At 39.8% G+C, this 11,306-nt stretch overlaps 1 protein-coding gene across 1 annotated transcript; it reads left to right on the top strand.

Annotated features, from left to right (window-relative positions):
• The first annotated feature begins 186 nt into the window (after nt 1–186).
• chmp5a (charged multivesicular body protein 5a) lies at nt 187–8,302 on the top strand. Its single transcript, XM_027272475.1, has 8 exons — nt 187–406; nt 2,046–2,150; nt 2,309–2,355; nt 3,252–3,345; nt 3,543–3,614; nt 4,091–4,199; nt 4,711–4,826; nt 8,067–8,302. Exons 1-8 carry the CDS (start codon nt 338–340, stop codon nt 8,115–8,117), a joined length of 663 nt encoding a protein of 220 aa, XP_027128276.1. The 5' UTR covers nt 187–337; the 3' UTR covers nt 8,118–8,302.
• Nucleotides 8,303–11,306: the final 3,004 nt, after the last annotated feature.

Genomic DNA, 11,306 nt, shown 5'->3' with positions numbered 1-11,306 from the left:
TAATCTTAACCTCGTTCAGTGCTCTCATATATCTGCAGTGTGGAGGTGTAACAAAGGCTGAAGTAACGCTGTGTGTATGTGGACAATGGGTTTTTACTGAAGCTGCGCTCCTCGTGCTCACCACAGGGGGGCAGCCGCGTGTCGACGCCCTCTGATTGGTCAGAACCGTTTACGCCAACCAATGGGAGCCGTTTGCGTGCGCACCGTTGCTTCCTGTGTGTGTCTTCAATGGAGTCGTCCTCTCGATGATCTGATGTTTTTTTGTGTGTTTTCTATCTGAGGAAAAGCTGAAGGCTGCGTGACATTTACACGGTTAGGAAGGAAACAACAGAACAAAATGAACAGAATATTCGGACGCGGGAAGCCAAAGGCGCCTCCTCCCAATCTGTCGGACTGTATCGGGAATGTGAGTGCTTGTTGTTGTTGTTGTTATGTGATCTAACGGTGCCGTTACTAAGATAGCACGGCCACAAAAAGCAAACCGTGCTAGTTAGCCACCAAGAGACAATTAGGAAGCACTTCCCACTGAAGCAAAGTCATTTTTACAGCGAGAGGCAGATTTATTTTACCCCACGACCCCGTTATTTATCTGAAAGGCTGTTAGCCCTGCAGCTATCCTCCATCACATCACATCACATCACATCACAGGGCAGGCCGCTGTTGTTACGGGGATTTTAAGGAAGAACCCTTGAATAAGGATTCAAAGTTTATGTTGGATTTATTATTCTTGTACAAGAAGGAGCGTTTAACGGTGCAACACACACAAGAGGTTACAGAGAAAAGGCTCCCTGAGGAGCTCTAACATTTGGTTCTTATACAATTTTTTTGGACACCTCCCCACTAACAATCCTTTTTTGGTTTTCCGCTTAGTAATGAGCATTATGTTTCTTATCCAAAATGACACTTGGTTACAGAGAAAAGGCTCCCTGAGGAGCTCTAACATTTGGTTCTTATACAATTTTTTGGACACCTCCCCACTAACAATCCTTTTTTGGTTTTCCGCTTAGTAATGAGCGTTATGTTTCTTGTCCAAAATGACACTTGGTTACAGAGAAAAGGCTACCTGAGGAGCTCTAACATTTGGTTCTTATACAATTTTTTGGACACCTCCCCACTAACAATTCTTTTTTGGTTTTCCGCTTTGTAATGAGCATTATGTTTCCTGTCCAAAATGACACTTGGTTACAGGGAAAAGGCTCCCTGAGGAGCTCTAACATTTGGTTCTTATTAGGGATGCAAATTATCGATTAATTCATTGATTGTTAGTTGATTGACCTTATCGATCGATTAACGATTAACTGATAAGCGGCTTTTTTCCTGAGAACATATATTTCTCATGGTGTCTTTAACATAAAGCTAAATATTGCTTATATACTGAATAAAAAATGCATGTTATATTCCTCAACTAATGTTTTATTGTACCAGTTGGGATACGGCACAGATATGGCATTTAACCAAAATAAATTCTGCACAGAAAATTGAAATACATAAAAAAAATAATTGTGCACTGGCTCACCTGTTGCATGTGAAACATTAAGCAACATAAAATATTTTTAAAAGCTATACAATATGGGCTTAGCCTACACAATATTAAGCCTACATATCATTATCTGGTAAAGTACTTAGATGAAAAACTTGAAACATTAGCAGCACCACTTATACCTCCTTTGTTCTGAGATAGGTAACAGTAAGATTACTAGCCCTGGAAACTTACAGTAACATGTAGTACTGAACACAGCTTCAGTCATCCCTGAGGAACGTGAAAATGGGTTCTCTCGGACATCTTCCCACTAACAATCCTTTTTTTGGTTTTCCGCTTAGTAATGAGCATTATGTTTCTTGTCCAAAATGACACTTCCCTTAACCTGTCTCTCTTTTCCTTGAACTATTTTTTAATTATCTCTCCCTGCCAGCCTCAGCAAACACATGCCAGATAAGGAAAGTACACGAGACATGCAGAAGACTCTATATAAGAGTTAAAACATCTGCACCCCAGTATATAATTTTTATAACAGCTGTAATGGCTTCTCCTTCTTCTCCGTCAGGTGGATGCGAGGGCAGAGTCCATAGAGAAGAAGATCAGCAGACTAGACGCTGAACTGATGAAGTACAAGGATCAGATGAAGAAGATGAGAGATGGGCCCTCGAAGGTAACACACACACACACATACATGCACACACACACACACACACACACACACACACACACACACACACACACACACACACACACACACCAGGTCAACCTTAGGAGTTGTTATGAATGTATTGTAACTTTAATCTCATGTGTTCCTTTTTTTAAATGCAGAACATGGTGAAACAAAAGGCGATGAGAGTCCTGAAGCAGAAGAGGATGTGAGTCCTGTACTGTCTGATATAGAGTCAGAGACATATGAAGATGCATTTGAACATCTTTTAAGTGCTGCATCGAGATATTGCTGCACAGAAATGCTTATTTATGCTATAGACCAGGGGTAGTCAATTATGAGTTCAGGAGGTCCGGATAAAGAAAATGTCTTCATGTTCAGGTCCGCAGCGTCATCGTGTTTAAGTTGCATTATAAAAATAAAGTTATTGGCTGAGCCAAGCTGCAGTCTTCTGGATTAAAAGTCGGTTTTGCCTGTGATTGGCTGACATTTCTTGCTCTCGTCTTGACCAATCTCAGCCCTCATGCCTAAACCAACTCGAACTCAATGAAGGCAACGAGTACTGGCCGATCAGAGACAGGCAGGATGTCCCTTTCGCTGAGTGGTGGTGCAGAAACACTGTCAGAAAAAAGAGTCGCCAGTCAAAATGTAATCTCCGCCAAAACGGAATAAAACTCAATGAAATGTCAGTTCCAGCTCAGGACAGATAAAATAGAATAATAGAATAATAAATAGAATTTAAAAAGTCTAAGGGAAGAAAGAACATATAGCTCTACCTATGTCAGAATATATATGTAACTCTTGTGCAAAAAACGTCCATTACATTTTTTACAGTGGAGTTGCAGGAGTCTCCGGCTGAATATGCTCTGCTCTTCATCAAGAGGTCATCTAGGTTAGCTGTTGTTCATGATGCTGAAAAAAAGGGTATCAGTAATAGAAAAAGATATTTGCTTTGCGATTTATTAAAAGTCTAAACCGTCAAATAAACATTCAAATATCAAAACATATCAGCTTCAGAAATCCAGTATTAAGGCTGAAATGCAAAATGAGCTTCAAGAAAAGAAACAATGCGAATGCTTTAATACAGACTGTTTTTGTTTTCAGGTATGAAGGGCAAAGAGAGCAGCTGGCTCAGCAGTCTTTTAACATGGAGCAGGCAAACTACACAATCCAGACATTAAAGGACACCAAGACAACAGTAAGAGTCACACGACTTTACAAGAACACTGGTTCTTGTAAAAAGTGGTTTACGATACTGCAGCTTGATATTAAACGTATACGATCAGCTTCTTGTCATACTTACATGTTTTACATTTGAGAAAACATGCAGTGCTGCTGCGCTCCTTTTTCACCAGTGACTAAAAACACGTTCTATGATGCATTTTCTGTTCCCAGGTGGAGGCCATGAAGATCGGTGCAAAGGAAATGAAAAGGGCTTACAAGGATGTCAAACTTGATCAGATTGACGTATGTTTGTTACACACGCCTACAATGTTTCTGTTATCACTCAGCAGTTCTGTATTGATAGATTAGGACACACCAGTTATCAAAACTAACAAAAGACCAAGTAATTTTTTCATTTTTCAAAATATTTCAAGTATGTCAGACGTACACAGCAGAGTGGGGATTCAATACAGTTTTATAATTCAAAATTCTAAAACTGTTCCTCACTCCCGTTTCAATCAAATATGGTCTGATGTCAACATTCAAAGGTAAAATACGTAGTCTGAAGACTTTCTCACATATATGCTTAAATCTGTCCTGATGCCTTCCATTGATAAATGATTATTTGCTCCGAAAGCTGTACACTAAAATCTCCTGACACCAAATACAAACAACACCAAACAAAAGCAGGTGAATCTGCATCTCATCCGGTTGGTCGTAAGTTGTTTCAGTGAGAAATGCGACACGTTAAAGGTGATCACATGTTTTTGAACTCGCAGGATTTACAGGATCAGCTTGAGGACATGATGGAGGACGCCAGCGAAGTACAAGAGGCCCTGAGCCGCAGCTACGGCACTCCAGAGATAGACGAGGACGATCTTGAAGCAGGTATACCCGACTCACTTTTGTGTGTATATACAAAACCGGGATAGGCCTTTTTTTGCCTATATGGTTTATAAAAGCTTGACTTCACAGGATTACGCCTCTGATTTTGGACCCAATTTGTCTGTTTAAATTGAAAGTTTTAAATGGAGAAACAGGCAGAGGCGCCTTCTGTCTACCATTCTAAGAAAACTCATTGTGCCAGACAAATAAAAGAAACAATTGAAGAGGGAAATTATTGTCTGGGGTCTGAAATAAGCAGCTCATTGTTTTAGTTCCTAAAAGCTGCCCACGGCATAGTTATGCGCAAAGTTTCAAACCACAGAAAACAACTCCGGACAAACAAACAGCCCTGCTGTAGTAAAAAGTATTTAGTAGAATGTAACAAAGACAAACATTAGCTTTACTAATCATCATTTAATAATCAAATTACACAAAATACTTAGTACATAAACATGAACGTGTTTGATCTTTTTTGAGTGAAAAGTGTTTACGAACACAGTGTAACCGGTTTCAGAGCTGGACGCGCTGGGCGATGAGCTGCTGCTGGATGATGACAGCTCGTATCTGGACGAGGCCTCAGCTGCCCCGTCCATTCCCGAAGGAATCCCCAGCGACAGCAAGACAAACAAGGTAACAGTCTTCAGAGCACCGTGGAGCGCAGTGATGACTGACATTATAGTGAAGTCACAGATTGGAGAGATTACATTTCAAATATTTCATATTTTTCAAACAAAAGCAACCACTTGTTTCAGTTCACTTCATTATTGTAAGAAAGCACAGAGAAATAACCAACAGTGATAACCCCTTTCATCATATTTTTTTATTTGAAAAAACACAGTCAGTGTCGTGCGTTCATGCAATGCTTGGAAGCTCTTTTCAGTTCCACGAACTGCTTTTAGGGTTTAAGGGTTAATTCAGCTTGTTGTCTTTATTTCTACCACAGTCTTTCCACCTGCAAAGGCTAGGCAAATTAGTCCACTGACTATGTATGAAAAAGCTAAAACACTCCACGTACCATTTCTTTGTATCAATGAAATATCACAGGTGCACTCTCGCTTGTTTTAAATGCTAAACATACTGATATATACATTCAAGACAAATCCACGTTACCCTCCTCGTGTCTGTGGTACATATTGGTTTTTACAGGCATGTTGCGAGTCTTGGTAATGCTCTATACTGTAGTTCAGGGGTCGGGAACCTTTTTGGCTGAGAGAGCCATGAAAACCACGTATTTTAAAATGTATTTCCGTGAGAGCCATATAATATTTTTTAACACTGAATACAAATAAATGCGTGCATTTTTAAGCCAGACCAATACTTTTAGAGTATAATAAGTCTCTGAATTTATTCTTTTTAATAATGTTGTTATACTGAAGCTAACCAATAATAAATAAAATACTTCATAACATTAATGTGACTTGTCGAAGGCTGGGCGCAAAGGAGACCACCGGGCTCTCTCTCCGAGGGAGGGGGAGAGGAAGAGCATGGACACTTCAGAAACTATTCGGAATGAGTTCAAATGAATTTTTAAACAAACAAACAAAGTAGTTTTCAAGACTGCACATTGCTAGCGGATCTATTTTCTGACCCAGAGTGCGTCCGTGACTAGTTCTGAATGAGGAATGTTTTAGTGGTACGCAGTACCGGACTGTACCGGCTTACTTTCACCCCTGTCTGCGAGCCAGATGCAGTCACATCTGGCTCGCGAGCCATAGGTTCCCGTCCCCTGCTGTAGTTGGTAGACATACAGCACAAATACTAAATTCAGGATTTTGGCAGTCTGTGTTAACTCTGTTAGAGTTTCCCAAAATGATGCCACAACAGAAAAACTCTTGAATAAATCTATTGTTAATCTCAAGTCAAGTCAAGTGGGTCATTTCAGCCATATACACAGTACACAGTGAAACGAGACACTAAGGACCAAGGTGCTATGTGACACATACAGTAGTTGTTATCACCATCCTCAATGATCTGCTCATTGTTTCCTATTTTATAACAACACTATGTATATATTACTTTCACAAAATAATCATTTGTGAGTTGCCGGACTAAAATTATTCAGTGTTTATTTTAATATTGCCGCAGGTTGATTTGTTTAACTACCATGAACAAATCATATTTTACAAGGTAATTATAAAAGCTAATTATAAGTCAGTAGGTAAATTCAACATAACTAACAAGAAACGAGAACATTTCTAAAGAAATTTTGAGTGTGCCTGACTCTGGCCCCGTCGCCCCCATACATTAGTACTGACACTGCTCAGTAAATTCAGTATTAATACAACAAGCAAAGTTTTTTTCCTTCCTTCCCTCCTTCCTTTTGTTGTTTTTTCCTTCCTTCCTTCCTTCCTTCCTTCCTTCCTTCCTTCCATCCTTTCGTAGTTTTTTCCTTCCTTCATTTTGTTGTTTTTTCCTTACTTCCTTCCTTCCTTCCTTTCTTCCTTCCTTCGTCGTTTTTTCCTTCCTCATTTTGTTGTTTTTTCCTTACTTCCTTCCTTCCTTCCGTAATTTTTTTCCTTCCTTCCCTCCTTCCTGTCGTATTTTTTTTCTTCCTTCCTGTCGTAGTTTTTTTCTTCCTTCCTTCGTCGTTTTTTCCTTCCTTCATTTCGTTGTTTTTTCCTTCCTTCCTTCCTTTCGTTGTTTTTTTCTTCCTTCCTTCGCGTTTTTTTTCCTTCCTTCCTTTTATAGCTCCTTCTTTCCTTTCGTCGTTTTTTCCTTCCTTCCTTTCTTCCCTTGTTTTTTTCCTTCCTTTCTTTCTTCCCTCGTGTTTTTTTTAATATTTTTAAATAAATAAAGAAGGTAACAGCATCATTACTGTCATTATCTCTACATTCAGTTCAATAAGGCATTTCAATAAAATGACAAAAAAAAGATCGTTGACCTTCCACCTTCCATTTTGGTTAAAGCAGGCATTTATTGAAGTCTCATTGATCCTCAAATACCTGAAAAGCTGAAGAACCAAAGTCTGTTAAAGTATCTGTTGAAGTGAGTGAGACGACAAATTTTCCTAAGTTTCTAGCAATAAATGATTTCTGTAACTTGACATTTGCGGCCACAATCGCAGTTAACAAATTTATTTTTAGACAGATTTTCCTCTCCCTCTCCACTCTGGTGATGACATCACTCACTCTATCTCTTGAAAATTCTCGCAATACACACCCATTAATTTTTTTGGCGTGGTTTTTGGCGATTTTTGGCAAAACCGTTTGCCGAAACTCTTAGGAAAGTCATAGCACACCGATCCCAGCTGAGCCGCATGTTTTGATACCTGTTTTGTGTGTGTGCGACTCTGGGAAACTCTGGGAGGAGATGCGAACCAGGGCTTTCAGGCACACTCAATTACATGTAATATAAAATACAAATACTTCAAAACTGCGTTGCATACAGAACTTCTATGAGTGAAAATGGCTCAACCCCTAGGAGAAGATGACCATGGTATTCAGAGAATCCGACTGCACTAGACTGCGTCATGATGCGACGGCGAAACTGGTAAAACTACAAAGTTCATGAGATTACTTATTAGATACTCCCCATGAGCGCAGCTCCACGGTCAACAACACAGGTTTCATGATCTAAGTTTTTATATCTCGTCAACAACACGGGTTTCATGATCTAAGTTTTAATATCTCGTCAACACGTAGAGTGGGTGTATACAGTAGAGAAGTTGGTATTGAATCAAATTAAATAGGGCAAAAATGTGTGAAACCTTTCTATTATGTAAGGTTGTTTACACACAGCTCTCACACCCTGTGACTGAATCCATCCACGAACCAGCTGAGAAGATAATAACACTTGAAAATCTAAGTGTGTGTTTAGAGGTCTGTTTGCTTGCCAATGCATCATTTAAGTGCTTTCTTCTTTTGTTTTCAGGACGGTGTTTTGGTGGATGAGTTTGGCCTGCCCCAGATTCCCGCCACATAAACAGGGGATGGATTAAAACAACTGCACTTCAACTGAAAACACTTTTATATGTAGAGTAACATTTATACATGCAAAACCATTTGACCTGAGAACACTACGATTTTCAAAGCTGTGTTGGGTTGTGTATTGTTACCACTACTGTGCTAGCATGTGGCCTTGTAACATACTGAACCTTTTTTAAAAACATTATTCTCCATGGTTAATCTAATGGACTTCACCATCTGCCTACAGCGGCCACGAGTTACACGGCCTGACGTAACTGTAGACACTGCCGGCAATGTAAACAGACCACCAATCCAAGTTGCCAAGATGAGGGCTGCTGCTGCTGGCCCCAGTAACTCCAATGACTTTGTCGAAGTCAAAAACAAGAAAACAAGTGGTTAAAGGGATCAGACGGGCCTTCTCCACTCCAAGCCCCTTGATGTCAGGTAAGATAAAGAAACCACTATGGATAATAATAATGGACAACCATTAAGCCATTGCTACAGGCCCGAGTTACAAGACTGAAAACGTAACTGATAGAACTCCTGCCGGCATGGTAACAGACCACTAATCCAAGATGGCAAGTGAGGCTGCTGCTCTGGCACCAGTACCAATCCAAGTGACTTTGTCGAAGTCAAAACCAAGAAACAAGTGGTTAAAGAGGGTCAGACCAGGGCTTCTCCGGAATGGCCCATGTCTCTAATTCGCTGCTGCTTAGGATGTCATCAAGTGAGGATGCGCCTTGTATTTGTTGGCACAGTACATATAATTGCAAACATATATGACTGTGCCTCAGGGTTTTCTCCCGGTGCTCTGGTTCTCCCCACAATTTATTTAATTTAAATGAAAAAAAAAAAAATCTGGCTTGGCTTGAAGCGTTGCTTCCCTGATTACAGCGCAGCTGACAGACCCATGCTAGCAATGGTCAAGTGTACATGACTTTGTCTAAGGGTTTTCTCCAGGTGCTCTGGTTCTCCACAATTTATTTAATTAAATTGAAAAAAAAATGCTGGCTTGGCCTGAAGCGTTGCTGGTCCTGATTCACGCTGCAGCTGACAGACCAATGCTGCAATGAGTCAAGTGTACATGGAGTGTCTAAGGGTTTTCTCCAGGTGCTCGGTTCTCCCATAATTTAATTTAATTAATTAAATTGAAAAGAAAAAAAAAACAAACAACACCAAAAAATAAAACAAATAAAATAGAAACATTTTAAAAGTTTTGCTTCACTTTTGTCCTATTGATGTCTGCGGCCAACATTACAGTCTTTCAGAGGCTGTAGCAGCTATTTATTGAAACTTGACCCTCATGATTATAAATGACCTGGACCACATAGCCTAGTGTTACTTGAGTGTAATTATGAGTTTTGTTGGACTGTAACTGTTTGCTGGAGAAGAGCTTCAGCCGTGTCATGAATGTTTTTGACCGTGCCGACATTGTCTGCTGTCCGTGGGGTGCGTTTAAAACTTGCACCAAATCTGTGTTAGATATGTATCAACCGAAAAACACGCTGCCAACAAACAGCAGGAACCATTTAGAGCATGGAATGGTCATTATTACTTAAATTGTAAACGTGCTAAGACCGAAACTCTCAATTTTGAACATGTATTACAGATTTCTGACTAAATCTACATCTCAAATTAATCTCAGGTTCTCAGCTTTCAGTAATGTACACCACTTCTATGTGGTATATCTGCTGACCTGCTCTGTATTGTGTTTGCATGGACTCAGTGATCCACACCATGTAGCTTTGTTATTGTTGCTTTACTAAACTGCCTGAACAATCCACAGTTTACAACACCTGCCGACACTCAGTGTTGAAACTCTTAAGAGGAACGTTAACCTGTCACTAACACAATAGTAACATCATCAGGGTCAATGGGACACCTTATGGGGTTTTTTAGACATGAACATGTACTCAAAGTCCACTTTCAGTTACAACGTGCTTTACAATAAAGCAGCAACACTTTAAACAAAACCATAAACAATGAACTAAAATCTAAACTAAACAAAGACAAAATAAATGTATTAAACGTGATATACAGTCAACTAAAGGCCCTTTTAAAGTCAATTGTCATCATTCATAGTCTGTGTTTTGTCCTGTGTGTTCCTTTCTGATCCCACAAACTGTCCATGTCAGTGCTTCAAGTTTGCCACTTATGAACCATAATCACCCAAGGAATCAGTGGTCAGCAGAGTTCAACAGACCTAAAAATTCCAACATATTGAAAGATAAGACGGCTTAGAGCCAGAAATATGCATAGTATAAGAGAGGTGGACTACTACAACATGTTCCTTTTGTCGTTTTTCCTTCCTTTTTATGTTTTCCTTCCTCCTTCCTTCCTTCCTTCCTTCCTTTTCCTTCTGTCGTTTTTTCCTTCCTCTTCCTTCGCGTTTTTTTCTTCCTTCCTTTCGTCGTTTTTCCTTCCTTCCTTCCCTTCCTTCCTTCCTTCCTTTCTTCTTCGTCGTTTTCCTTCCTTCTTCCCTTGTCGTTTTTCCTTCCTTCTTTCTGTTATTTTTCCTTCCTTGACAAAAAATGAAGGATGCAAAGAAAAGTTGTTTTGTATATTGCCAATATCAGATGATGAGAATCATTGTGCAAATGCAAGGTCAACCTGATGATCACCTGCTGAACACTGGGATGTATACCGAGACATATTTTAACAGGACCCAAGACTCCTCTTGTGCTTCGTGGAGGTTGAATTCACCAGATGAGTACAACCTCAGAACAGGCTATGAGACTGGAATAATCAGTGGAATTTCTGACACATTTACAAGTCTTGACGACATCTGTGTAGCAATGAAGAAGGATTCTGATTGTAAGGATACACAGGCCTTTTTAAGCCTCCTCAAATCTTTGCTTCAATTAGATCCTGAAAAGAGAATCACCCCGACTGAGGCTTTACGGCACTGCTTTATCACAGGTGGTGACATTAATGACGCCAATGATGAGAATTCACCCGTCCTGACAACAGCTGACTCCAAGTTCATGTTATTGCCAGGTGAAGTGATAAGTTGGAATGAATCATCCATTTCTAACTCATTTCCAGTGTGTGAACAAACCACTAAAAATGATAAAGTAGATCTTCATATAGAAGACATTCTGTACAGTCAATCTAGCAGATTCAAGATAAATGGGTTTATAGGGAAGGGGGGTTTCGGAAAAGTAGCCGACTGCATAAACTTGCACACTAGGGAGAATTTGGCCAT

The sequence above is a fragment of the Larimichthys crocea genome, chromosome II (genome assembly GCF_000972845.2).
Source record: "Larimichthys crocea isolate SSNF chromosome II, L_crocea_2.0, whole genome shotgun sequence".
NCBI classification, from domain to species: domain Eukaryota; kingdom Metazoa; phylum Chordata; class Actinopteri; family Sciaenidae; genus Larimichthys; species Larimichthys crocea.
This window is presented reverse-complemented; position numbering and strand designations above follow the sequence as displayed.

What these genes read in the sequence shown, in the direction of transcription:
- chmp5a (XM_027272475.1), top strand. Translation starts at nt 338, where the DNA reads ATGAACAGAATATTCGGACGCGGGAAGCCAAAGGCGCCTCCTCCCAAT. An exon ending in TGTCGGACTGTATCGGGAAT is followed by an intron (nt 407 to 2,045) that starts GTGAGTGCTTGT and finishes CTTCTCCGTCAG; the next exon opens with GTGGATGCGAGGGCAGAGTC. An exon ending in TCAAACTTGATCAGATTGAC is followed by an intron (nt 3,615 to 4,090) that starts GTATGTTTGTTA and finishes TTGAACTCGCAG; the next exon opens with GATTTACAGGATCAGCTTGA.